This window comes from Ursus americanus, chromosome 21 (genome assembly GCF_024610735.1).
Source record: "Ursus americanus isolate L20-20 chromosome 21, mUrsAme1.1.p, whole genome shotgun sequence".
Taxonomy (NCBI): Eukaryota; Metazoa; Chordata; class Mammalia; order Carnivora; family Ursidae; genus Ursus; species Ursus americanus.
Window position 1 is genome coordinate 3,933,137 of NC_142147.1, and position 27,875 is coordinate 3,961,011.

Consider the following 27,875-nt stretch of genomic DNA (forward strand, 5'->3'; position numbering starts at 1 on the left):
GGAACTGCGCAAGCGCGGTGCCGCTGACCTTGTGGGGTTCACTTCCGGGGTTCGCGCCGCCGGGCTCTCCAGGCTGGGCTCCGCGCCCTCGTGTGTGCTCGGCTGCAACCTCTCTCCGACCGGCCCGGCGGCACCCACCCGAACCGAGCCGCGGGGCCCGCTCCGGCCCGGCCATGAGCGCGGCCGCATGATGCGTCCCTGCCTCGGCCGTTGCAGTCGCCGCCGCCGCGGGCCGGGAGGAGCCGCAGCGCCGGGCGACCCCGCCCGGGCCTCGGGTGAGTGCGGCCGGTTGGGCTGGGCTGGAGCCGGGCAGGCTGCTCACGCTCCGGACCCCGGCCACTCCCGGTCCCCGGCTGCCCTTCCCTCGGCCCCCTGCGCCTCTCCTCCACCCGCCGCGCACCTGCGACCTTCCCGAGCTCCTCGGGGGCACCTCTGTGCCACCTCTGTGCCTGCGCTCGACTTCCCTTCCAGGTGTCTCCTTGTCACTCCTTCGTTGATCTCTCGGAATCGGCCCGAATTGCAGCCCCAGGTTTTTGCCTGACCTTGGGCATGACACCCAGCTCTCCGGGCCGCGGTTTCTCCCTCTAGTAAACTAACAACGGGGTTGTTCTTAGGGCCAAAAGAGAGAGTGACTATAAAACCCTACTGTAAGCTGTAAAGAGTGGTTTATAGGCATGTATTACGATGGGCTTTCTTGAACATCGCCCGTGGCTTCTCGAATGCTCCTGTTCTTCCCTTCCTTTTAAAAAGTTTGAACTATTCTATTCTTTGCCCATCTACCTGGTTATCTTCCCTTCCCTCGTCAGTGGCCTTTCTGGGGTGGGGTGGGGGTTGCAGGACAGGGCATCTCGGACAATCAGGTCAGCCGTCAGGGCAACGTCTGCATCTCTTCTTGCTGCAGCCAAGGTTCATCTCTCCCGAGGAGTCATTGCTGCTGGAACTAAGTCTCTTTGCTGTGATGGACAAACTTCATTAGCTTGTAAATAACTATTTTATGATGGTAGTTAAATAGGAGTGTTTAGGTAGCTGGCTTGTAGCCTTTTTTACTGACCATTTGTGCAGTGAGTCTGCGTGGTGTATGTACTTACTACACGTGTATTTATCTGTTTTACTCTTCCTATCTCAGATGGTCTAGAAATCTGGGTCAGTAGCTATTTCTTCCTAAACACTTCACCTCACAGATGACAAGTTTAATCTTTTTGACCTTGTTTTACAACTTGTACTTACCTAAAGCCAGCTTTAAAAAAGTCACCTTGTTAACTCTGTTAGGAGGTCAGAACTTGGTTAACGTGAAAGGCTCTTGGGATATTTGAAAAAAAAAATGGGATGGAACAGAAATGTTAAATTATATTTCTTGAACATCCTGGAAGATAGAAGGGTTCGAGTTATTGAAGTTACTTGGGTTGTGTATTTTGGGGAGTTAGACTGGTGGGTTCACCTTGCTTTTGAGTTGAGAAAGGGAGGAGAACAAGACTATCTTGAAAGGTGGTTTCCTCAAGAATTCATTAAACAACCATGGGAACTTTTTATGCAGATGTCTCAGCTCAAAGCAAAGAGGGTAAAGTGAGTGCAGAAGTATTTCACTACTGGGGCGCCTGGGTAGCGCAGTCATTAAGCGTCTGCTTTCAGCTCAGGGCGTGATCCCGGCGTTATGGGATCGAGCCCCACATCAGGCTTCTCCGCTGGGAGCCTGCTTCTTCCTCTCCCACTCCCCCGCTTGTGTTCCCTCTCTCGCTGGCTATCTCTATCTCTGTCAAATAAATAAATAAAATCTTAAAAAAAAGAAGAAGTATTTCACTACTAATGGCTCAGAGCCTGCCTCAGATTACAGTGTGCAAATTGGACTGTTACAGCTCTGCTGCTATAAAAGCAGAAATCTTCTAGAAAGGCCAAGCATTAGTATGAACAGAGTGGCCGTCTCAGTGAGACCGAAAGTACTAAAAGGAACTTAGTCTTGATTAAGTCAAAAGTATGGATTGACTTCTACATACCTACTGAAACTCTTAGGATTCTTTAGTGGTATAAATAATACAGTTTTCGTTAATTTGAGAAATGGGACTAGAAATAAGTTTACATAGGAACTTAATGTTTGGGATGAATTGGGAAGTAGTTTTCCTGATGATTTGAGAGCTGCCCTGCTCCACTTCATGTCGGGCAGCTCTGCAAGGTAATTTTCCTAAAGCAGCTTTTTGGGATTATGTTTCTTAAAAATAATGTTTTAATTATAAAAGTAATCCTGCTTATTCTGTTAAAAAAACAAAGTTAAACACTAGAGCAGAGCATAAGGTCTAAACACTCATTACATCCCTTTTTGGCCCCAAAGCCGGTGTCCAGGGTCGGTATTGACAACTTGCTGTGTGACCCTTCAGCTGTAGCATCTAAGTGTTCAGGCCAACTGTGAGAGTCACCTCCAGAGTTTAGAGGGAGCAGTGAGGCAAGACCACCCTCACTTCTGACATCAGCTGCAAGTTTTGGGGTTCTCAAAACCACCATCAGGTTTGATGATTATTTAGAAGGACTCAACTCACTGAAAGCTGTTATGCTCACGGTTGTGGTTTATTACAGGTAAAGGATAAAGATTAAAATCAGCCAAGTGAAGAGGCTTCTAGCACAGAGTCTGAGGAAGGAGCAGAGGTGAAGCTTCTGTTGTCCTCTCTCTGTGGACTCAGAATGTGTTATATTCCTAGCATCGATATGAGACGGTGTGCACAGGGTACTGCCAACCAGGGAAACTCACAGGAGCCTCGGTGTTCAGAGTCGTCATTGGGGTTCCATTTCATAAGCGTAACTGATTCATTAATGGACCATGCTGATACTGTGTGACCCAAAGCCCCCCTCTGAGTCCCACTGTTGGTCTTCTGGTGTGGCTGGCTCCCACCCTGAAGCGGATTGTCAGCCAAGGCCAAAGGCCAAACCTCTTTTGGTCAAGGTTATATATATATTTTTTATTACACAGCATCATTCCTTCTTTCATGGTACCTTTCTACTTAAAAATACACTCTTTTGTTTTACCACTGACAAATGACTACCGTCTAGAACATGGAGGAGACAGAGGCTACTGGGAGAATTCTCTCAACCTTGAGTCTTTTCTGGCTAAAAATCTTTCTCAATATCCATCAGGCTTTTTCTTTCCTCTGCCTCCGAGGAAGAGAGACTCCCATCTTCCGGTGAACTCTGTGTCTGTACTTTGCCCTGCCTGTCATGGGACGAGCATTTAGGCATTTCCTCTCACTTTTGCCTCTTTAATTTCTTCCCATTCACTGTATGTACAAACATTTGCCTCTGTGTACAAACATGTTTTCGTCTTGCTATTCGTGGCTCTCCTTACTGCTGAGTTTTATTCCATTCTTGTAGAGCCTTATTAGAACCCTATTGTCTAAAAAAATGCAGACTCCATGTGGGCCCAAGAGAATGCTCTACGTTGGTACAGCATCTTCAGTTTTGAGAACACTTAAGTCATCTGACGATGCCTTGTATGTAGTGGGGGCTGCTTGATTAATGGATAATTTAGCTGGGCAGAGAGTGAGAGCCCTCTACTTGGAGGAAAGAGCAGGAGCAGAACACAGAGGGGTGAAAGGGCGTGGCGAGGGGAGCAGCATGAGCGCCCTGTGGAAGAGAGTGCCAGCACTGAGCTGGAAAAGATAGGGGAGCCAGATTCAGTGGAGCCTCGAATGCTGCGGGCAGGGCTCACAGGTTTTGGACCGGACTGCCTTTGTGACCCGCACTGTGATTTGGGGCTACACGGAGCGTGGGTAGCCCTGGAGACCTTGATATTAGGATTCTGCAGACGTACCTGCCAGAGGTGAGGGTGCCTAAACTTGGTTGTGGGAAAGGTGAGAAGGGAGGGGGCAGAGCCCTGAGCAGGGGGTGTCCTTGTGCAGGTAGGAAGGGGTGAGGGGCTGTGTGTCCAGGGGGTGAAAGGTACTTAATGAATACTGGTTGCCTGAGGAGTGCTCTCAGAACGTGGGAGAGGCCAGCTCCCTGTGTCGCGGGTGCTTTGGAAAGGGTGCCTTTCTAGGAGAGGGTGCAGTTTATTTGCAGCACGCAGTAAGCAGGGAGTAGTCAGGATAGAGAAGCTTCCAGTGTCTCTCGAGACAGGCTTTTACAGTATCATTTCTTCATTGAAATGTTTTGAATTCTCAGAGTTCCATAGTCCCTAATTCGATGTATTAATTACAGAATGCATTTTCTAAAACCAACTGCCCTGGGAGGCGGTGTATTTTAATGGAAGAACAGGGGCTTTGGAGTCAAGACAGTCCTGCGTCCACTCTTTACTGGCCGTGAGCTTGGGCAAGGTCCTGCCGCTCGAAGGCTTCATCTCCTCGTGTCTAAGATGAGCCGATACTAGCGCCTTGCTTTTCGGGCTGCAGCTGGCTCCGACGTACTGATGCCCGTGAAGCCCCCGGCGCCGGGAGACAGGTAGTGGGACTTGGTCTTGCCTTTACGGAATCCTTGGTTGTCATTGATCTGCATCTGACAGCTAGCCCGCTGTATTAGTAGCACGTCAGATGTTCGTAGTGTTTTGGATTTGGTTGAGTCTGATGTTATGAAAGTTTCATTTTAAAGAAGGAAACCCTATTTAGGAGCATCTGGAAAGAGGCTGGGATTCACCAGCCTGATGGAGGTTCAGCTGGTCCCTGGGACAGGACACCTAGAAAGGTTTGGAACTCTGGTGTTCTTTTTATTTCTGGATTTAGAATTCCTCAGGGTTCATTTACCTTCCTGGGATTTTTAAAAAGAGCTGCTTCGTGTGACTCTCAGAGTCAGGCTGTGGCCCCAGGATAGGGATAACAGTGAGAACTCTGGCATATGGGTGAGCATGCCCTTGAGACCACCTCATCGAGCCTGCACACTCAGGGTGACACCCCAGAAATGGAGACTCCCCCCAGAAAACCCCTGCAGGTGGGTTTCTCTCTTCCTCCCCTTCTCCCTCTCTCCCCTAACCCCCTTCCACATTTCTCCCGGACTGCTTTTCCCCAAGGCTCCCAGACTCTGACCTCAGCCGCCGTGCCAGATCCCACTTGATCCCCTTCCTGTTCATGTGGGCTTCCTCAGGCACACTCCCTGGTCCTCTCACTCATTCCACAGATGGGTGCGGAGGGTGGAGTGTCCTGGGGGTGTGCCGGGACACGGCGGGAACGTTGTGTGGAGGTGACGAGAGAGCAGCCAGACAGCCAGGGAGGTGGGGAGGGTTAAGAAGTGAGGTCAGCACGCTGTGGGTCAGGTAGGGCTTCAGACCACAGGGAGGCCTTTGGATTTTATTGTAAGTGCAGAGGCACTCACTAGGTGGTTTTCAGTAAGGGAGGAACGTGATCTGATTTCTATCTGTGAAAACTTATTCGGGGCTGAATGGGTGGGGATTGTGGGGTGAGGGCAGCAGTGAGAGCAGAAATGGAGCATGCGTAGGAGGCGCCCTGCAGACTGGCCAGGGCCAGGCTCATGGGCCTTGGTTTGGCTGGGTGGGAGGGGGAGGAGGTCAGATTGGCGGTGGTTTTGGAGGGACAGCCCACAGGACTTGCTGAAGGGTTCAGTGTGGGGAGGTGGGGGAAAGTTCAATGAAGGGTGACTCCTGTGTTTTGACCTTGACCCCTAGCTGGAGGTGCCCCCGTGGAGCCGGGAAGGTCGTAAGGGTCTAGGGGGTAAAGGGAGTTGCTGAGGAGCCAGCTGGATATACTCAGTGACGCACGGTTGGTTTGGGAGCTTCCTGGATATGTGTGTTTTCAGCAGTGACAGTGGGCCCGAAAGCCCATAAGATCATTTAGAGAGAGCACGTAGGTAAAGGGAAAAGCCAGGGTTGAGCCTGGGCACTGCCAACACCGAGTGTCTACAAAGGACCCAGTGAGATACCGAAGTGTGGCCAGTGGGGAAGAAAGAAGACCAAGTGCTGCGCTGCCCCCCCCCCACCCCGTTCACGAGATTGACTCCATTCAAAGTCCCATCACCCCTCATGGGTGCGCTCCTCCATTTGCCAGTCTTCCTTATTTTAGTGTGCAAGACCTTTCTAGAAACCTTAAATAAGTTTACTGTTCACAGTATGGGTAATGTGCCTGCATGTTATTGAGACTTGGCTTTAGTTAGCTTAATATTCTGTTGGTTTTTTTCCTTTAAGGTTAATATTCTGTTCTTCAGATTCAGTAATTTGAGAAGATAGTGGTTTCATACAGCATACATTACTGGTAGGGTTTGAAAGCGCAAGCTAAATCTTTCATGATTGCAAACTGGCGGAAAGAACATTTGAGAATGTAATTGCCATAAATACACTGTAGCAGATTATCTGAATGCTCCATTCTCTCGGCAAGTTCAGCTAGTTTGCAGTCTTCCCACTCGGTCCCGGCTCACTTAGCATCCAGGCTGAAGGTTGACGCCCCCAGGACAGGCGTGCCAGACTCCCCTTCACTCCCCTTCAGTTCCCTTCCAGGTTGCGATCCGCCGGATCTTACTGTTACCCTGGGTGGTGCCTCCACTGAGTTCTTACCGCTGCCCTGCTGACCCAGCCTCAGTCCGACCTGGCTACCTTGTCACTTCCTCCCCACCAGGTTCTTAGTCTCACCAGGAACTCTAGCTCTTGGACTTTTCGGGTCACCTGGCTTGTCAGGCTTCTGCCCTTCACCCTTCACTCCCCGGTGACTCATTTCAGTTCCAGTCTGCCTTTGACACGCTGGTTTTCTGTCCTGTCATCTTGGCTACGCTCCAGCCCCGTCAGCCTTTGGGTGCCGAGCCGGACTTCTGGACAGCAGGGTGAGCCACTCCCATCACGTTGTTAGAAACTAGGGGTCTGCCGCGCTGCCTGGGCCCACAGCTTCCTGGGCTGTCCTCCCCGCAGCATCCCTTCTCCAATCTCAGATGCTTCCTGCACTTGCACTGCGCCCAACCCACTCCTGACTCCTTGCTCAGGAAATGGTGTTACAGAGTATGAACGGCTTTAGCTTCAGTCCATCTCCATGGTTCCCTGTAGACACGCCCCACCCGCCCCGCTGTTGCTTCCTCCATCTCTGGAAGAAGGGTCATCCCCCTGAGTCTGCAGACTTGGATACTCATTCTTCAAAAACAGAAAATTGCAGTGAGCCTAAATTATCTTTGTAGTTGCAGGAAGAGTTCAAATAAGTACAGGATGAGAAAGAAAAAGGAAGCAGGAGCAAGCATGGCGGGGCCTCTTAGCTGCTGCTTCCCTAGACCGCTGGCTTAATTGGCCTCGCCGCACAGATAGTCTTCGGTCTGTTTCCATTAAATCGCTTTGGGGGCTGTCCTCGGCATTGAAAAGCTAGCCATGGTCAAAGCAGGATGCAGTATGGTGGGATTTGTGTGGAGATGGGGGGTTGGCGGGGACTTAACCCTGTGGGTCCGAGGTAGCCGTGTGCAAATGGGGAGACCAAGTACAGGTGACCCTTGAACAACATGGGTTTGACTGCACAGGCTACTTATATGTGAATTTTTTTTTGATAAATACAATACAGTACGTAAATGTATTTTCTCTTAGGATTTACTTAACACTTTTGCCTCTCTTGCTTTGTCAAAATACATACACAAAAATTGCATTCAGTGGTCATTTATGTCACCATAAGACTTCAGGTCAACAGTAGGCGATTAGGAGTTAAATTTGGGGGAGTCAGAAGTTATACGTGGTTTTCGACTGTTTGGGGTGGGGGCGGCGACACAGCCTCGTTACCCCAGAGTCAGCGGCACTTCTTAAGGATCGCACGTAGCGCTACGTGAGGTCACACACGAGAGCAGAGGCTGAGAAGCTGGATTCCCTCGACTTCGCCTTCTAGCCGCCTATGTCCGGGACTTAACTGCCTCTTTGAAAAGGTGCTGCTTTAATTTCCTCACCACCCAGTCTCCCAAGCTCATGGCACTTGACCGAACCTTCTAGGGAAAGGTCCCTGTTGACCTTCTCCCGGCGCCTGCTTTGAGGGGACTGACTGCTCCAGCCTTCGTGCTCTTAGCTCCCTGCTCTTAGGCCCCCCTCACTCCCTTGCTGGCTCTTTGGACTCTTGTCAGAGCTCCAGCCCCACATTGCTGTGGCCCCTTGGGTGGTCACGTGTCTTCCCACTTTGTCCCTCTGTGCTTGGGTCTCTCTAGGACAGAGTAGCGGGAGGGCAGATGATTGTCTGCTAGTTTATTCCAGAGGCACCTTAAATTCCATGAACCCCAGTCTCCGGGGGCTCTCCCTGAGTCTGTGGTTCCCATGTTCCAGGAGAGGCAGGCAGGGCAGAATTGCTTCCGAGTCCTTTCACTTCCTTGTGCTGTGGCCCAGCCACGCCTTGCTGTGCGTCCCTGCTGTGCTTTTTCTTCCCGTAAGGGCTCTCTGTCCCCCGCAGGCCCCGCTCCCCTCTTGGCCCCGGCCGGCACCTTCTCTGTTCTAGGTGGTCGCTCCCCTCTTGGCCCCGGCCGGCGCCTTCTCTGTTCTAGGTGGTGGCAGCGGCCTCCTAGTTGGCCGGCTTCCTCCTTCCATCCTTGGTCTCACCAATTATTTTTTAAAACATCTGTCTATTTACCAAAGGTCTGGTGCCTCCCGTACCAACAGAATGAGTCCAGACTTCCAAACTCCTTAGCTGGGCATTCTGAGTACTTTGTGAGTGGCCCCAGTCCGCCCTTCCCCTTCTGTCCTTCCCTATCCTCCTTCACCCTGAGCTTGAGGCCCTTCAGCTCGATGTGTTCTGCTCCCACCCGGGCCTCCTCCTGCTGTTCTCACCTCCTGTCTGTACCTTGCCTGTTGTCAGGGCCCGCCACACTGGCTTCTTTATTGACACTTTTCTCTGGCTCCTCCAGATAGAATTAGAAGTTGTCATCTCTCTCCCTCATCACACTTTGCTCCTAATTCGGGGATAACACTTAGCACATTATTCACTGGCCTGATTCCCACCTCTGCTGGTTTGTGAGCTCCTGGGGGCTAAAGCTCCTGTCTTTGGTTGTACATGCTGGGGTCTGGTGTGGAGAGGATGGTGCTTGGAGCTCCCCCCCTCCATGTCTGAATTAAGTAGATCTCATGGCTCGCGTTTGCCTCATATGCTGCTTCTGTGCCTGAAGCGGAGAGTTGCTTATTCCTGCTTTTTATAGGTCATCAGTGGGTGTATGAATAGTAAAGCCATAATGAGTTTAAGCAGCATTTTAATATAAACATGAATATCAGACTCTAGGGTAGACATTCTTTTTATTGCAATAGCGAAAGTAATTGTATCTTGATTCTTTTTTTTTTTTTTTAAGATTTTATTTTTACGTAATCTCTACACTTAGCCTGGGCTTGAACTCACAACCCTGAGATCATGAGTTGCACGCTCTACTGACTGAGCCAGCCAGGCACCCCTCTTGATTCTTCTTTTTAGGGACTGATCACCAAAGAATACTGATGTCTTTTGTTTATTTGTTTTCAGTTTGTATTTGAGAATACATTGTTTACAGCCAAGGAAAAAGTGAGGGAAGAGGCTAAGAACCTCGTCTGAAGATACGGACAGAAGTCAGTCAGAGACATCACGGTCCCTGAGAGCAGTTTCTGGAGGAAGCATCTGGCTAGAGCTTGGCTTCCGCTTCACCTTTCCCACCCGGCACCTGTACCTGTGCTCCTTATCTTTCTCCTGTTCATTTTTGTTGTTGTTGTTACTGTACAATGAAATGTACAGTTTTTTTTTTTTTAAGTTTTTATTTATTTATTTGACAGAGACAGCCAGCGAGAGAGGGAACACAGCAGGGGGAGTGGGAGAGGAAGAAGCAGGCTCCCAGGGGAGGAGCCCGATGTGGGACTCGATCCCAGAACGCCGGGATCACACCCTGAGCCGAAGGTAGACGCTTTAACGACTGCGCTACCCAGGCGCCCGAAATGTACAGTTTTAAGTGTACTGGTGATTGGGTTTTTTTTTTTAAACAGCTCGTTGACTTTTGTTTTGACAGATGAGTGTGCGGTGGCACCAGTGGCCCTGTCAGGATATGGGGCATTCCTGTCCCCTCAGAAAGTTACCTTGGGCTCTTCTCAGCCATTCTCCTAGTGCTCAAACCCCTGTTCTGAGTTCTTTCAGGATAAATTAATGTTGCCTGGTTTCAAGTGCCATGTACATGACATAACCTCTTTGAGAGTCATCGTGGGGTCGCACGTCTCGTTACTTTGCTTCCTCGTTGCTGCTGCGCACTGTGCCCTCGTGCGTCTCCTGGGGTGGACGCGTGGGCTGCTTCGGGTTCGGGGAGCATTATGAGTAAAGTGGCTGCGGGCAGCTCTGTGTTCAGAATCATTTCTCCTGCGTAAATACCCGCACGTGGAATTGTTGGCTCAGGGCGGGTGTTCAACTTGGAGAAGGTGCCAGGCCGCTTTTCAAAGTGGTTGCTGTGTTGGTTACTTTTTAAAATGTATAAAAGCAGTTGGCGATTTGGTCTCGTTGTAGAGATTCTGCTGGAAACCTGAGGTCTGTGATGAGCCGCCTTGCATCTTGCAGAGACTCTTCTGTTTTAAAACAGTAACATGAGCTTGTTTGAAAGCAGTCGGAATATTATTAGGTATTCATAACTGTCGGCTGTTGCAGAGATACCCCGAGAGCAGAGTCACTATGTAAATACTGTCCTTAAAAAGTCACCTGCATTAGTGTCAGCAGTGTGGAGTCGTGGCCACGCGTGTTCCTCGGACTTTCAGAAGGGGCTCCGAACTGTACCCACGGGTGGTGGTGGGAGGGCGGGTGGGGAGGCCGTCGGGTACGTGCTTAGGGAGAAGCGGCTCCAGAATCCTGCAGTGGCTGTGGGGCAGAGGGGATGACACAGCCTGGCTGCGGTGGGGGCCTGGCAAGCTCGGGGCCAGAGAGCGGCCTCCGCTCTGCCCAGAGCATCTGGCTGGGGGCAGAGACTAGGGGCCTCGGGCAAAGTACCCTGCCACCTGCTGACCCGCCCCCCCTCCCCCGCACCTCTTCCTGCCCCCCTTCCACGCCAGCCTCCTGCTGTCCTAATCAGGGGTCTTGATTTCAAAAGATAGATCCCGACGGAGGGTTGGCTTAAGCAGAAAAATCATCTCTTGGAAGGAAACGGAGTAAGGATGGAGGGGGCAGCCAGGAGGGAAGCGAGGCTGGCGGCAGGAGGGCCTGCTGCTTCGCTGCGCTCTGCCGGCCTCCTGCCGTGGGGACATCGGGCCAGCTAGTTTTATTTCACGCTCTCTCCTGAGGTCTCTGTCTTTGTCACTTAATTCTCCTTTTGGGAGAGTTCCTCATCTCTCATCCAGTCCTTTTTTTTTTTTTTAATTTTAATTCTTTCATTTTTATTTTTCAGTAACTACGAAGTTCTCAGAATGTTCCTCTTTTGTTTCACAGATACGATGTCTTAATTCTTAAGGTTTCTCTCTGCGTTTTGCTTGTTCTGAATTCCTCTTTGCCCTCTTTCTGGGGCTCTGTCTCTCAGGAGACCGATTTGGGGCTTGCTTCAAGATCTCTGACCTACATGTCAGGGCGAGCATTCTGCTGTCCACCCTGAACACACACAGTGTTGCACGTTAGTTAGATTTCAGTAAGACTGGAGATAAATGGACAGCTTAAAAAAACCTCGCGAAAATATTTGTGGTGGAAATAAAGACTAGCTATGTTGGGGGTCCCCCCCCATCTTGGTATCTTTAAGCCTTTTCTCTCAGGCCAGATGCGTGCTTCTGGAGAGGCCGTGTCTGGTCGCCGCCTGCCAGTGATCCGGGGGGAGCCAGGAAGGAGATGCAAACTGGGGGTTTCTTCCTTCGGTAGATGGCCTTACTCGGTCCCCGTTTGCCTTCCTGTGCCTTACTCACTCCCACAGCGGGCCTGGCGTCCCGTCCAGCGCCGCTCTCCTCGTGGCCTCACGCTCTCCCATTTTCCCTGGAAGTCTTTTGCTGTGGCTGCTAAAACACTTGTTGACTTGAAATACAGGCTGGTCAGGTTTGGTTTGGATGATCCCTGGGGATCTTTCTCAAGAGATTTTGGCTTCTGGACTTGTATTTAGTGCCAGGGCTCAGATAGCAGGAGGGTAAGATGGGCAGATGTCAAGTAAATGATTTCATTTTCAGGCTTGTCAGTCATTTCATAGTTTACTAGTAATGAAAACACCGAGGAGTAATGATTTCATGGTTAAGGATAGTTCTGAATGACAACCTCACGTGTAAAATGTTACGCTGGTTATATCTCCTCTGCAAATTAATCCTTTCCTATGAAATGTTACTTACTTTTGTCATTGAATAAGTCACTTTTCGAATTAATTAGAGTTTGTTACCTTTCAGATCCCGTCACATAGGACACTATGCACCTTAAGATCCTGAAGAAAAGGCGCAAGATGTTCGAGTAATGTTTCAAGATCGTTTGTGAGGTAAGCGAGTGACTGCAGGTGTCTCGTCGCGGCTTCCTGTCTGCCACGGACGCCGACCGCGTGTGTGGAAAGGGCAGCATGGGTGCTATAGAAGGTCTACCTGCCAGCTTTGGTTGGCTCGCCACCTGCCCTGAGGGTAGCACGTGCCGCTGGAGGGATTTCCGTGGAGTGAATTTCTAAGTTATCAGCGGTACTACAGGATGAGGTGCGTGCCAAGTGACAGTTAGTGGAAAGTGCAGCTCGTGGCCATCCCCTCAAGTCGTGGCAATGCCCTGTGGTGTTCGCCATGTTCTGGGAAACTGGGCTTTCTCTAACGTGAGCATAAACTAAGTTTAGGTTTGGGAGTGTGGACAGAATCCCATTAAATCAGCCATTAAAGTCAAAAAATGCTGATGCCCCATCTGCTTGCGTGTCGGTCGATGCGTGGTGCTTTCTGATTTCTCTCAGAAATGGTCTCAGAAGGAGATCGATGGCAGTGTGGCACCGAGTGTGGACAGAGACGCACCCTGACCGCAGCGACTTGTACTCTTAGTGTCACGTCGCAAATGGCCGTGCGGCCTGCTCTGCTGTTGCCAGCACGCACAGACGGTTCCGTGCCAAGGGGCTGCTGCTTCATTTCCTCCCCGCCCTTCCTGTTGCGTTCATGAAGGATAAACACGGTGACTCAGCAGAATGCCCGCGCAGGGGGCTGCAGACTGAATCCATCGCCGTACCCTGCTGTGTTCATTGACTGTTTCCTTGAAAATACAGTGACTTTCGGGTATCAGATGATTTTCCCATTGCCTTCTGGTGGGTTGTACAAATTCGGCTTTGTAACGTGTGCACACGGACATCATGCATCCACACCCTCCTAAGCTTGTGGAGGACTCTCCTGCCACGCCCAGTGCCGGGGTGTTTGTGGTTCTCTTCCTGCAGGAGTAGACCTGTCGTCTGCAGCCTGGGTAGGGGCGTGCACGACAGGGCTACACCCTGCTCTCTGCGGGGGGGGGGGGGGGGTGTCACCAGCATCTCCCCCCCGGGAAGGCTGGGCTGAACTGGTTCTCTGCTCACTGTGCGTGCCTCTAGAGGACTTGGCAGGTCTTGCTTTCTGGATGGAACTGAGACTGTACAGACAGGCTCGGACAGAAAACTAGTCTATAGCTTCTTGTCTTACTGCCCAGCAAGCAGGCGCCCACTTGTTACGTGCAGTGTCCCGCTGGAGCGGTAATTTTCCAGCTTCGGTGCTGGTAGATGTATAGTTAGGGTTCACGAAGACCCTCATATGGAAATCACTAGGAAACTACTTCAATCTAAGAAGGGGACCCGTTTCTTGTTGTTGTTTCTGATAACAAACATGCACTTGCTGGGGGCCCAACGGCGTGCACACCCCGAAAGGGACCACAGGGAGAGAAGACCAGACCCTCCGTGTGAGTCAGTCAGGAGGTGAGACACGCAGACTCTCTTAAGGTAGAAAGGGGTCTGTCTGCACGCTGCAGGCAGCACTGAGGAGCGGGGCCTGGGAGTTCCAGGGCAGGAAACTTCCCGGCACTGCCTCGGCCCCTGACAGATGGGGCTGGACCGGGGTGTGGGTAGAGCCGGGGTCTGCTGTCCTCTTCAGGTAGTCATGTCTGGTGTTCAGAAACCCTCTGCAGAGTGTGCTCTTCAGAGGAAGAAGAACCTTTGAGGATGGCTTGCTTGCGAGAGAGTAAGTCAGGCCCTGTGGGGCGTGGAGGGCTTATGTGGAAGGAGGAGACCGTCACAGTGCTTGCGGGGGAAGGCGGCAGATGAGCCGGGACGGACGGTGGGGGCCTCGGCAGATGCCAGCCGGAAGGACGGCTGCCGGTGACCCTTCCACGTTCTTTTTATCTTGAGTTTCTTCTGTTTCACTTACAAAACCTTAAGCTATTTTTGTCAGACCTAAGAGCAGGGTTATTTTACTGGCTGGGAAGCCGTTTCAGGTCTGTCTTGTACCAGTGAGGATTAGTACGTTGAGAGGGAATTCTGCAAATGTTTTGCCACGTGACCTCCGTCCACAGGTTTGTGTGTTCGTTGTTGTCATCGCTGTGCTCCAGTTGCGTGGGATGAAAAAGAAGCCGAGCCCACACTGGAAAACAGGTGCAGGGAGGGCTTGTGGCAGCCCCGGGGCATCCTCCTCGCTCCCGCTCCCGCTCCACGGCGGCAGGCCAGGCTCTCACACAGAGGGCGCTCGCTGGAGCTCTGGTGCCGAGGAAGTACTCGGGCCGTTTGATAAATGCTGTCGGTGCGTCTCTGTCCCTCGTACGAGCTCCTCCAGGTCTGATGAACGGACTCCTCACGTCCCCCGCCTTATGATCCAGCTACTCGTAGGTCACACGCTGGTAACAGAAGGGTCTGCATTAAAGCAGCAGTCAAAAGCAGCCCAGGAAAAGTTTCTCGTGAGTCCTTCAGCCCCTGTGTGCGCTCAGATATCAGGTACCGTAGGAGGTACAGGAAAGGTGTGGGAAGGAGAGATGAAGGAATGGCTGAGCAAGTGAAGAAAACTTGTAAGCGATGAAAGCAGAGGAAGGCATTCCAGAAACAGAGCAGAGCCGAGGGGGAGCGCACCATAAGCCACGGCCCCGGCGCTACAGCGGGCACGGTGGGGGCGCGCAGCCCAGCAGTGGGGGGAGGCGGACAGGAGCTCGGAGCTCCAGGGTCCATGCGCCAGCAGAGCATGGCATGGGGGGGCTCGGGGGCCAGGGCTCCACACACATGAAGCAGAGAAGGCTGGGTGGCGAGGATGGCGGCCACAGTGCCACTGGCTTCATCTCCCCCAGGGCTGGGAGTCTGCATCTGGCCTGTTCCTTCCATTGTCTTTGCTTCCGTGGCTGGCTGTAGGTGACTGTGTGCCTGCGTCTCGGCATCACCCACATGGTGGGGCTGATAGTGTCCTAGGCTGTTGACTAGTCACTAAGGTGGAAGATGTGAAGTTCAGATCTTGTTGTCTTCTTTTCTGCTGTATGTATTTAGACAGCCAAGAGCAGAGGAACCCATCAGGTTTCAGATGGCATGAGAACAAGCGTGCACGTGTCCCCCAAGCCTCATTGGCCCTGTCTGTTCCCCTCTAGGGTGCGCCGGGGAAATCATGCCGTCATCAGGACACCGGCTCCGGGATGTCGAACATCATCCTCTCCTGGCTGAAAATGACAGTTACGACTCTTCGTCCTCCTCTTCCTCGGAGGCCGACGTGGCAGACAGGGTCTGGTTCATCCGCGACGGCTGTGGCATGATCTGTGCCATCATGACGTGGCTCCTGGTCGTCTATGCAGACTTTGTGGTAACATTCGTCATGCTGCTGCCTTCCAAAGACTTCTGGTACTCCGTGGTCAATGGAGTCCTGTTTAACTGCCTAGCGGTGCTGGCCCTGTCATCCCACCTGAGAACCATGCTCACCGACCCCGTGAGTACCCCGTCGCCCCGCACTTCTCCTCGTGTCTGGTCACGTGGTGCCACAGACCCTGTGGCGAAGGGCCTCCTGCCCCTGTGGCCTCAGGCTTTTATTAATTCCTCGGTACAGGCTTGTGGCATTTTTCATGTCATCTTTTTTTTTTAAGTTTATTTATTTATTGAAAGTAATCTCTGTGCCCAACATTGGGCTTGAACTCACGACCCAAGATCAAGGGTCACTACTCCACTGTCTCAGCCAGAAAGGCGTCCCACATTTTTCATGGTTATTTTTTTTAAGATTTATTTGAGAAAGAGAGAGAGAGCAAGCAAGAGAGAGGGCCCATGCACAAGTAGGGGGAGAGGCAGAGGGAGAGAATCTCTGACTTCCCACTGAGCATGGAGCCCATGCGAGGCTCAATCTCATGACCCTGAGATCCTGACCTGAACTGAAACCAAGAGTCTGACATTCAACCGACTGAGCCACCCAGGGACCCCACATTCTTCATGTCTAACTGGAGAATAAACTGTGCTCGAACACAAATGATATCACCGTGCACAAACAGAAAATATCCCGTTGGGCGGTGTGTACGGATGGAGAGATTGTAACCAGATGATTTATAAATTCCTCCTGGTTTAGATACTGTGTTCCTCTAAAGAACAGACTGACAGCCAGAGATATGGGTTCTAGATTTCACCACTTAACTAATCTGAAGTTCTCTGTAGCTTTACAATTCTCCGATTGTTCTGTGTCAGCCAAAGTCTGAGGCCAGCGTCTCCTTGTAGCTGCTGGAGGGTCAAGGTCCAGCCCGTGTGGGAGCGGAGGAGGGACTCCCTAATGACCGGACTGGCCGCAGCAGGGGTGGGTCGGGACTGGGGGAGGGGGGAGTGACCACAGCGGGCAGGCTCTGCACACCGGGAGAGAGCGCCTTAGGTGTGTTGTCCGCAAAACAAGGGCCGTGTACTGGCCTCCTTTTGGGATCAGATTCCGTGAAAGTAAGGAGGGGCCAGACCTATCACTGTGAACTGCCCTTGCTCCCTGACGTCTGAAGGCCACTGGATTCAGAACCTCTGTGTTGGGTTTAAGGCTCTTTCTCTGAGGCTTGAGATCTCCTCGGGGTAGGCAGAGCTCAGCCAGGAGTCACTCCTAGACGGCGGATTCCAGGCTCGCTGGAGAGCCTGGAGGAGATGCCGAGGGCCCTGGGGAGAGGTGCCCGCCGTCAGTGGAGCCGAGTGACAGGCGGCACCTCCAGGTGGTCCCTGTGGAGCTGCTTTCCACAGCATTAAAACCGCGGTTTCCAGCTACTGGTACAGGGGGCTCCTGAGTGGTGAATTATCGTCTACCCAGTTCGTGTCTGTTGGTAGCCTTCTCTGAAGAACATACCAAAAAGTTAATACCTTGTTGGTACAGATTTTTTTTATAAATAAGGTTGGGAGTCTGAGGATGAACTGATATCGGTCCACAGAATGTGGTTTATGCGCACATTTATCTGACTTTTGCTATCTGAATTCCTGTCACAGGGGCTCTTCCTACGCTATTCACTCTGTCCCTTACCTAGTGGGGATCTTGGGCAGAAGATGGTACTAGTGACCCAGCCAGTGGGCAGCAGGGAGCAGCGCCGTGGGACAGACCGAGACACAAGGTCTGCTGGCGGCAAAGTAGCCTCACCTCACAAAGATTGTGCAATCTCTGACCACAGCCCAATCTGATGTCCCCTCAGAGACTTCTCAGAGGCCCTCTCCTCGTTTCCAAGCCTCCCTCTGGGAGTGAAACCCTGCTTGTAACCCCTGCAGTCCAACTCCTGTCCCAAACCCCCTCCTTCTGCAGGAAGAGGTCTAACGCTTAGAGGAAGGCCCAAGAGCTGGGGAGGCGCAGGGGTGGGGAGAAGGTGCGTGCATGACACGGCGCTTTCCCTTGTGAGCACGTTCATTCTCCTTGCTGGGTCGCTACAGAAAACACTGGACAAAGTGTCGGGAGGGAGTTCCAAGGTCGAAGAAGAGTTTGGGGTCTTGGAGATCAGCGTTTGAATTCAAATTGAATTCATACACCACAAAACTTACGCTTTTAGAGTGCAGTTAAGTGGGTTTTATGTATTCCAAGTTGGGCATCCACCACCACAGTCAATTTTGGGGCATTTTCATCACCCCGAAGAGAAGCCCTGCACCCCTTAGCCATCACTGCCCAGTCCCCTCATCTCCCCAGCCTGCTTTCTGTCTACAGACAGGTCTGTTCTGGATACTTCGTCTAAATGGAATCCTCTCATATGGGGCTTTTTATGTCTGGACCATCCACACTGTAGTACGTATCAGAACTTTATTCCTTTTTACGGCAAAAGGATGTTCGAGTGTATGGATACTCCACATTTTGTTCCTAGGCGTGATCAGTCGATGGACATTTGCATTGCTTCCATTTTCTGGCTGTTAGGGATAACGCTGCCATGAGCCTTCGCGTGCCCGTGTCTGTTCCGTGTTGCATTTTCTGGCTGTTAGGGACAACGCTGCCATGAGCCTTCGCGTGCCCGTGTCTGTTCCGTGTTGCATTTTCTGGCTGTTAGGGACAACGCTGCCATGAGCCTTCGCGTGCCCGTGTCTGTTCCGTGTTGCATTTTCTGGCTGTTAGGGACAACGCTGCCATGAGCCTTCGCGTGCCCGTGTCTGTTCCGTGTTGCATTTTCTGGCTGTTAGGGACAATGCTGCCATGAGCCTTCGCGTGCCCGTGTCTGTTCCTTGTTGCATTTTCTGGCTCTTAGGGACAACGCTGCCATGAGCCTTCGCGTGCCCGTGTCTGTTCCGTGTTGCATTTTCTGGCTCTTAGGGACAACTCTGCCATGAGCCTTCGCGTGCCCGTGTCTGTTCCGTGTTGCATTTTCTGGCTCTTAGGGACAACGCTGCCATGAGCCTCCGCGTGCCCGTGTCTGTTCCGTGTTGCATTTTCTGGCTCTTAGGGACAACTCTGCCATGAGCCTCTGCGTGCCCGTGTCTGTTCCGTGTTGCATTTTCTGGCTCTTAGGGACAACTCTGCCATGAGCCTCCGCGTGCCCGTGTCTGTTCCATGTTGCATGTTCTGGCTGTTAGGGACAACGCTGCCATGAGCCTCCGCGTGCCCGTGTCTGTTCCATGTTGCTCGGGTAGATGCCTAGGAGTGGGACTGCCAGATCCCACGGTAACTCTGTGTTTAACTGCTGGAAGGGCTCCCCGGCTGCTGTCCACCACGCAAACACGTCCCCAGCAGCAGCGTGTGAGGTGCCTGGCTTACCCACGTCCTCAGCTTGTCCATCTTTCGGACGACTGCAGCTCTGATGCGTGCAAGGCGGTGTCTCACTGTGATCTTGATCTGCGTTTCCCTAATGACCGATGATGTTGGAGCATCTTTTCATGAGCTTATTGGCCATTTGGTGTCTATTCAAGTCCTTTGTTCCTTTGATGTCACTGTTTCAGCCGTGCCACAGGTCAGGACTCTGCTGGCAAGCTACAGACACCACTGGACTGAGTGTCAGTAAAACTGGGGACATCCAGGGAGCCTGAGGAGCCCAAGGGCAAGGACACACCTGGCCCCTGACAGGCCGTGGAACAGGGTTGTGGGGGCTGTTGTCAGGGCGGACCAACGGGAGAGCGGGACAGGCTCCTTGCACTTCCTCTGTCCTTCAGGCATCTGTCTCTCCCTGCTGTCTGGTGAGGAAGGGTAGCCCCACAGACCAGATCGGATTGGAATCACTAAGGGCCAAATCCACATTTCTGAAGGAGAGAGTGCACAGCCCAGCAGAGTCACATGTCCACTCCTTGTCCCTCAGCATGGGGAGTCTGCTGTCTTTGCAGGTCACCACTTTACCGTCCCAGGGTCCAGTCTGGGCTGAACTAGAACCGAGATGCCACGTCAGGGCAGGGCACAGACCCCACAGGGACCGCATGGCATTTTACGAGGGAGCAGGACCAGCTGATCCGTGCCAGGGCTGGCTTTGGTTCACGTTGTTACTTGAGAACAGGCCCTGGCTCTGAGGAGCAGGAAGGAAGATGGGTCCTTGAGAGGTGATGGGTCTTACTATGGGAAGGTGAGACTTTCACCAATCTTAACATTCATGAACACACTGAGGACTTAAAATTGAGAAAGACCACCCATAACTTAGAGCCCGCTGTCCTCGACCCCGGTCTGTGTTCACGAATGTCCACCTTCTGAGCCAGCATCTGCCAGGTGCCCAGCGACGGAGGGCGCCCCTCCGGTACTCCGCCAGCAGCTCGCAGAGGTGGGTGGTCAGTCCACACCAGAAAACAAGACCCCTTGGCTGCACAGGGAACAGAGTCAGGCTTTGAACAAGGTTCGCCTGTCACCAAAGTCCCTGCCTTTTTGTTAACTTCCTATAGGCCGTTTCCAACACAGAAGTCGAGCGGGAACCCCGTTATCCCCTCTTGGTCAGTGATACCCTCCCTGCTCTCTCTCTTCCCCTCCCCAGAGCATCTGGAAGTAAATTGCACACATTCTAAGTTGATTTGTTTAAGTATTTGCATGGACGTTGAAAGAGGAAGGGCTCTTCTTTGGGAAAGCCTAGCTGCGCGTGCAGCGGCTCCCGCGGAGCGGCCGGGCCGCCCCTCAGTGTGTGTGTGGCCATGCCAGCAACCTCGGGGTCTCGGTCTGCCTGCTCCTCCTCGCTGGGAGCAGGGCTCCAGTAAGGCCTGCGCTCTGATACTGGCTGACATGTGCCTTACGTCTCAGTCTCTGTGACACTTGGGATGTTTTAGTGGAAGAAACACAGGCCTTTGTCTTAGAGCTTTCGTTGCACTCTGGAGTTTTCAGCTTACACCCCTGTGCCTGTTGTCACACGCTGCCTGTCCCCTGGGCATTTGTAAATGAGTCTATAGGTCTCGGGGACAGCCCCGTGCTCAGCTGGCCCTGGTGTAGGTCCTGGGGATTCAGAATGCATGACAGGGAGTCGGGGAGACAAGATGGAAAGATACGGGGGGGGGGGGAGTACATTGCAAAGCGTAATCTCCCTGGACATAGGCCTTGGCTGGGAGCCCTGTCCCCAAGGGCGGGCATCTGGTTCCTTCCCTGTAGTGGATGAGAGGTGGATGTAGGTGGGCGCAGGGGACAGGGCGCTGGAAGAGGCGGCAGTAGAGCAAAATGCTGTTCGGGGAGTGGGGCACCCAGAGGCGCGGCAGTGGCCTAGGGAGCTGGGGTGAAACGTGCAGATGGGTTTTAGAGGACGCACCCCCTCACGGTGGTCGGAGTAGGAACGTGAGCCTGACGACCGTGTCTCCGCTCTCCGGGGCTCTTTGGATGGCGAGAAGAGTGGCCCCACTGGTGCGAGCAAAAACGGGCCCTCCCCTGGGCGTGACCCGCGTGACCCTCGGTGCTGATTCGGGGGACGGCACCCGTCCTTCTGCTTGCTGTCTGCTCTATGAAAGCACAGTGAGAGAGACCCAGAATCCGAGTGCTGGTCCCCAGCTGCAGGGCCTCAGCTGGGTCATCTGGAGGCCCTGAGGAGCTCTGCTGCCTGCCCAGGTTTCTGAGCAGCAACCCAGAAGGCCTCCGAGCAGGGTCCAGAAGATGCCCAAGCCACCACGCGTGAGCCTCCAGCCGTCAGGCCCCACCTGCTCTGGCATCAGGAGACAGTCTGAGGGATGCCCTGGGAAGGATGTGCAGTTGTTGGCCTGTTCTGCTTTCCAGAGGGCACTGGAGTAGATCATAGGACTGTGGAAGAGTACATAAACATTCAGGTGTGTGGACTTGTAAAATCTGGTCCGTTTCCTCCTATTACGGAAACGTATACTGTTGAACCGTCACCAGGAACGTGTACAACGTTACAGGATTTATAAAACCATTGTATCTTTAAGACTCCTGGATCAATGGAGGAAACTTGATTAAAGACTCCAAATTGTGGTAGGTCAATTAAGTAAAATGTTTTGCCTAACATTCTGGTTTAAATTTTCAAACCCAAAACATTTTAAACCCTTAACTATTTAAGCTTCTCTAAGGAGACAATTGGAGTATTAGGAAATGCTAGGATCTTGACTGGAATAGCTTCCCCGTGTTAGGACGGTGAAGGGACAGGTACCTGCGTGGAGGGAAATACACTGTGGTGGAGCGAGGGCTAGAAGCCACGCCTCCTGTCCTCGGGTGGCCAGGCGCCTCCTGGAGGCCTTGCCTCTTGCTGGCTCACAGGGCTCTAGGTCTGGCTTGCTGGGGGCCTTGGAGCCAGTGATCCCCAGTCTCCAGGCCCAGCACACTCACTGCTGAGCTTGTCAAGTGTGGATGTTGGCCCTCACGTCACACAGGTTCAGATCTCCAGCCCTGGCGCCAGCCTGGGCATCCGGGCTTTGAGGAGTCCCTCACCGTCCCCACCACTGTTCACTCCCACCTTGAGTCTCCTTGGGCTTGTACTCCCTCTTCAGCCCTGGGCTGCTCTGCCCAACGTGCATTTCTGCTCCATGTGCAGGCTCCGTGGCGCTAACCAACGGGAGGTGAGGTCTCATTCCCACCTCGTGTAGAACGTCCCCCACCCCAGTGGGTCACCTTCGTCGGTGCGCCCCGCTGTGGCTCCCGGAGTCACGTCCCACAGACGTGTTGTTCGCGGAGCAGCTCCACTGCCCAAAGAACAAGGCCCTCCCTGCCCACTGCACAGGCCTTGCCAGCTCCTGGCCTCCGCACACCGGCTCTCCGGAGGGCTCCTGGCCACCGGCGCTCCACCTCTTGCCTCAGCGCGCGTTTCATGGACGCGTATTTCTCCACCTTGGCCGGCATGTAGGACACCAGCCAGTGCAGCATCGCCTCCCTGACGCTCCTCCTGCACCCCCCCCCGATCGGGTCAGGTGCTGAGGGCCGCACTTTCCGGGTGTGTGTGTGTGTGTGCTCACTCCTGATGAGGTGCAGACAGGTGCTTGCACAACTCTGCAAACACAGATAAAGTCCTTCTTGTTATCGCTCTGTTCAGTGTTGCCCTACGGCCGCTGATAGGAAGGCCGTGTGGGCCACACTTATCATGAAGCCCTGCCCATTAGAGTGGGGTGACACGGGAGTGGTGTCGACAGAACATTCTGCCCTTCAGGGACGGTCAGCTGCCCTTGAGCTGGAATGACTTGGCAGACAAACCTTGCCTCTGGGGTGTCCTGCGTTAAGCTAGAAAGAATTCAGGTGACTGACCAGTTTATGAAGGATAAGGTATAATGTGCTACTTTTCATGGAAAGTAAAACTTCTGATCGTGTCTGAGTTACACAGTTATTTTTCATTTTTGTCTTTTGGTTTTTAAGTAGGCTGCACGCCCAGTGGGGAGCCCATAAGGGGCTTGAACTCACAACCCTGAAATCAAGACCTGAGCTGACGTCGAGAGTCAGATGCTTAACCGACGGAGCCACCTAGGCGCCCGTTTTCTCGTATTAATGTACTTTAAGTGGCAACCACAGCATTACAGATTCTTTTACAGTGTATCAAATCTAAACTGATCCTACTTTTTTTTTTTTTTAACCGTTCTTTCTCTCCATCCAAACACATTCTTACTAAACTGCAGGGGGCGGTGCCCAAAGGAAACGCTACTAAAGAGCACATGGAGAGCTTGCAGCTAAAGCCTGGAGAGGTGATCTACAAGTGCCCCAAGTGCTGCTGCATCAAGCCCGAGCGCGCCCACCACTGCAGGTACCATAGCCCTGCCCAGAGCAGCCCTGGCGCCCGCCGCCGCATGGACACGGCCCTGCCCAGAGCAGCCCTGGCGCCCGCCGCCGCAGGGACACGGCCCTGCCCAGAGCGGCCCTGGCGCCCGCCGCCGCAGGGACACGGCCCTGCCCAGAGCAGCCTAGGTGCCTGCCGCCGCAGGGACACAGCCCTGCCCAGAGCAGCCTAGGTGCCCGCCGCTGCAGGGACACAGCCCCCTCCCTAGAATAGAAGGCCCTTCTCGGAGGCCTGGGGTTGCGTGTTCTCAGAGCATGGAATACTGAAAACCAAACTTCTCCTTTTCAGTATTTGCAAAAGGTGTATTCGGAAAATGGATCATCACTGCCCGTGGGTGAACAACTGTGTAGGAGAAAAGAATCAGAGATTTTTTGTGCTCTTCACTGTGAGTAAAAGTAGTTGCGTGGTGACTTACACTGAGTGTTGAGTTCTTTAACTGGAATCTTGCCTGGAGCACGTGAATGTATTCTCGCATCAGACCAGTTTCTCTCCAACCTTTTCTTCGGGATTGGAATGATAGTATGTGCTGTCCTTGGCAGGAGGCAGTAAATGTGTGTTGCTTGTGTGACTGTTTTAGGTGTTTTATGCGGTTTCGTTCTCTCTTAGATACCTTGAGTCACAGTCGCTAATAGGGTCTTGTCGAAATGCGTTAGGACTCCCTTCCCTGCTGCGTGTTGCGGGAGCTCGGGCGGCAGCTGTCCGCTGCTCCGATGGATCCCTCTCCGCGTTAACTTACTGATGAAAGAAATGGGAGAGTAAACACGCGGACGTGGCCTTTGCTCCTAGAAATACATGATTGCTCCCCACGTGCTAATCAGCTTCTGTCTTGTTCCAGATGTACATAGCTCTGTCCTCAGTCCACGCTCTGATTCTCTGTGGACTCCAGTTCGTTTCCTGTGTCCGAGGGCAGTGGACTGGTGAGTCACACTGCGTGTCCTCTTCCCACAAGCGCATGCTGTTGGGCAAAATGGGAAAAGCCAAAAGAACCGATGTTCCAATCAATTCCTAAATCTCGTTTGTGAAGAAGATGGGTTTCTGGCTGTTGTGTCACTAGCGTACTCAAACCATGTACACAGCCCCTCCTTAGTCACGTCATAGTTCCTGCAAAGCAGTTGTGCAGAGTTTAAGACGGCCTGGAAATGAGTGTCGTTCCGCCAAACCTCGCGTTTATTTTCTGGTTAATGAGCTGGGAATTGCTCGGTGTGGGCCTTGCGTTCCTGGATCGGAGCGAACTGCAGCAGGTGCAGTCAGGTGGGCACTGATCGGCCCTCCCTCGGCGGGATGGCAGGTCGGCCAGATGCGCCACCCCGGGGCCCGTGAGGAGTGGCCAAGCGAGGTGCTGCTTGCAGGGTGGGGACGCGGGGCTGTCCTCTCGCCTAGCTTCCCGTGAAGGTCAGTGCACAGTTGACACAGGGACGGCTATCGCGGAAACCTCGGGTGATGTGGAAGCTGCCGAGCAACAGCTGGCGGAGTGCATTTGTGCCCCAGAGGGCTGACCGCCTCCACCCCGTGGTGAACAATGAATGTGCCCATTGACAAACGAGCACAGCGGTGCGCTGGGGCTGGCTCCGGGGAGGGCACCACGAGGGTTCTTCTGTGAGCCAAACACCACGCTCTCCTGTGCTTTGGGGTGTTCGTGGTGCTCTAGGGCCCACTCATAGCCCACTTTCTCTTGTTCGCAGAATGCAGTGACTTCTCACCTCCCGTGACTGTAATCCTGTTGATCTTCCTGTGCCTTGAGAGTCTTCTGTTTTTCACTTTCACTGCAGTTATGTTTGGCACCCAGATCCACTCCATATGCAACGACGAAACGGTACGCTTCCTTCTCTGGCGGGCCTGCTTGACTTGGCTTGAGGAAGTGGGCAGTCCCAGGGTCGACAGCAGATGCGGGCGTACGAACGGGGAGATCGATAGGGCAGTCTCGATAGGCTTCAGCCGATTATCTGTGTTTGTCCTTCCTGTCTTTATGTGCGGTGCAAACTCAAGCCTCAGTCTGATGTGAGAGTCAGCACATCTGGGCAGATAGGGCCAGGCCGATGCCCAGTTTCTAGGAGACCCAGCCCCCCGGAGCAGCTCAGTGAGGTGGTGCCGAGAACGAGTTGCCTTCATGCCTTTGAACTGTAGGTCTAGAGCAGGCACTGATAAATATTTGTAACAACTGAGAAAAAGGGTGGTGGCCCGACCCAGAGGACTGGCCCCTTCCCGCTACTGCCGTGGCTGCCCGGGCTGTGTGCGGGTGGCCACTGGCCGGCTGTTGGTTTGGCCGGTGGCTGCAGCCCGCATGTGCTTGGGAGGCCGTGGGGGCTGGCACAGCAAGGAGGGTCTGCGCTGTTGACCACCGAGGGCCCACACGTCGCCAGAGCATCTGGCTGTCACGTGGAACCGGATTCCAAACTCTGGTGCTGGCTCCTGTGCTGTGAGCACGGGGCCCGACCTGCGTGTGGTGGGGGTTCTCCGGGGACTGCTGCCCACCTGCGATCCTCTCTGCTTCCAGGAGATCGAGAGGCTGAAGAGTGAGAAGCCGACGTGGGAGCGGAGGCTGCGATGGGAGGGCATGCGGTCTGTCTTCGGGGGGCCCCCCTCACTCCTCTGGATGAACCCCTTTGTTGGTTTCCGGTTTGGGCGGCTGCAGACCAGACCCAGGAAAGGGGGCCCAGAGTTCTCTGTGTGAGGCCTCGTCGTGCCGGGACTTGTCAACAGACTTTAAGTTATTTATTTGGGTCTGAAAGGGTATCAGCAGCTCACCTGTGACCATTAGGGCAGACGGAACCTACACAGACCAGCTGCTTGCAGCAAGCAGAGTTTTCTATATTTATAGTCACAGATTGCAGATTTTCCAAACCAGTGATGGATGACGCTCTGGCCAGTTTCCACCTGTACAACTAATGAGAGGTACGTGGCCACGGGAAGAAGCCAAATGTCATTATCTTCCTGCACAGTTAGGATTTTTGTTAAGAACTCTTTGCGTTTTCTAAGAAGTTGTGTGGGATATTACATGGGTGATTAAAATCCTGTGCAGCAAGCTGCTTTTTTCAATCATGAAGAAAAAAAAAAAGTCAATCCAGTGAATAAGAATTCTCCAACTAATGGTTTCAGGGAATTCCTGTTGACCCTGGGCTTCATTAGTGCACTCCCTCGAGCAAGAAGGGGCGTTTACATAGAAATGCATTTTGGTCTCAATGAGCTCTGACACTTTGCACTGAATTTGCAAAAGATCTGAGCACTGAACAGTGAAGGTGGCTTTAGGTTCACTCCCACTGCCCTGGAAGAGGCGTGCTTGGACCCTTTCAGCAAGTCTGCGCGTGTGTGTTTCTGTGTGTGTCTGTGCGTATGCGCGTGTGTACGTGCGCGTGCGTTGTGCTTTAAAGTCGGCAGTGTTGTCTAGGTGACATAACAGGTAATAGCTGCGTGCAGCCCACGAGCTATCTTTTAGAAACCGACGTTTCAGGGAAGAGGGGAGAGCTGCCATGGGACCCTCGTCCTGTGGGGTTTACTATGAATGTATTGCATTTTTGGAGAATATCTTGATCCAAAGAACAATCACTCCTGTGTGGTCCTTCGCTGCCCTCCCGTTTTAACTTTATTTTAAAGATCTTGGGTGCGTGAGGGCCTGGGAATGGACGTGGTTTTGTCCAGCCAACTCAGCAGTGTATGGACAGCACTTCAGTACGAGAACAGGGAAGGCTCCTGGGGCCTCATACTCTGCACTTGATGTCGGTGGCGGGCGTGGAGGGGGAGCGTGGCCGCAGTGACTCGCAGAGACAGACAGGTGCTGGACTCCGAGCCTCACTCACTCGCAGAGAGTACTCAGGATGGCAACAGCTTTATTTTTTGTATCATTTATGTTTGTTTCTCTACCCACGTCACAAGCGATGAAACAGGACGTTCGGTGCAGAGCTACAATGCTACCAGAAAGCAAACAGCTCCCCTCCCCGGGGACTCGCCTTAAACTTGCCTGTCTGTCCCTGTTCTGCGGGACTCGTGAGGAAGCGATCCGTGGCCCAGTCCGAGGCTCTCCCGCAAGCCTGCCTGCACGCTGAGAAGAGTTGGTCTTTCCTCCCTGGCTTTGACGCCTTTCCGTTCATCTGTGAACTGTTCTGTTTCTGTTTGGAATTACTCCGTGTCCTCTCCTAATCAGGGCTTCTGCTGCTGCTGACGCAGATCCACAGGGGGACCTACCTGAGACACAGCTGTCGCCCGGCGAGCACAGCTGGAAGAGGTCTCGGAAATGGACCGAGTCTCTGCACACAGGTGTGAGCCGCGGGGGAGGGGCCGCGTCCCCGCCAGAGGGACAGGCCCGAGGGGGCCGGACACAACACGCATCCCAAGGTCGTGGGGCATATTCATTTGCACATCTGTTGTCTGGGGTGGACGTGTATTCGGCTTCAGTGTGAGGCTTTTAATATGTATACCTGTTTATCAATAAAAACATGGTCGAAGTGGTTGAATCCCGTGAGACTTGGCAAGTGTGTGCACATCAAGTGTCCTTGACTTTCACCTCTTCGGGGTCACTTTCATGTGCAGTAAAGTCGTCGCTGACGGCCA

At 53.0% G+C, this 27,875-nt stretch overlaps 1 protein-coding gene across 2 annotated transcripts; it reads left to right on the plus strand.

Moving 5' to 3' along the window:
- Positions 1 to 29: 29 nt before the first annotated feature.
- On the plus strand, positions 30 to 27,778 carry ZDHHC7 (zDHHC palmitoyltransferase 7). Of its 2 annotated transcripts, XR_006775438.2 has the most exons (9): positions 30 to 275; positions 12,206 to 12,291; positions 15,357 to 15,688; positions 23,173 to 23,297; positions 23,619 to 23,715; positions 24,166 to 24,247; positions 25,013 to 25,143; positions 25,825 to 26,222; positions 27,201 to 27,778. XR_006775438.2 is itself a non-coding variant. In XM_045772800.2 (8 exons), the coding sequence occupies exons 3-8, from the start codon at positions 15,374 to 15,376 to the stop codon at positions 25,999 to 26,001; spliced, it is 927 nt and encodes a 308-aa protein (XP_045628756.1). In that variant the 5' UTR covers positions 30 to 275; positions 12,206 to 12,291; positions 15,357 to 15,373; the 3' UTR covers positions 26,002 to 27,778. The 2 variants fall into 2 exon arrangements, 1 of the variants encoding a protein (XP_045628756.1); XM_045772800.2 differs by having other exon boundaries at positions 25,825 to 27,778.
- Positions 27,779 to 27,875: the final 97 nt, after the last annotated feature.

Excerpts from the sequence above, each read along its gene's own strand:
- ZDHHC7 (XM_045772800.2), top strand. The coding sequence starts at position 15,374 with ATGCCGTCATCAGGACACCGGCTCCGGGATGTCGAACATCATCCTCTC. Across the intron at positions 24,248-25,012 it reads TGTCCGAGGGCAGTGGACTG|AATGCAGTGACTTCTCACCT; the intron begins GTGAGTCACACT and ends TCTTGTTCGCAG. Across the intron at positions 25,144-25,824 it reads CCATATGCAACGACGAAACG|GAGATCGAGAGGCTGAAGAG; the intron begins GTACGCTTCCTT and ends CTCTGCTTCCAG.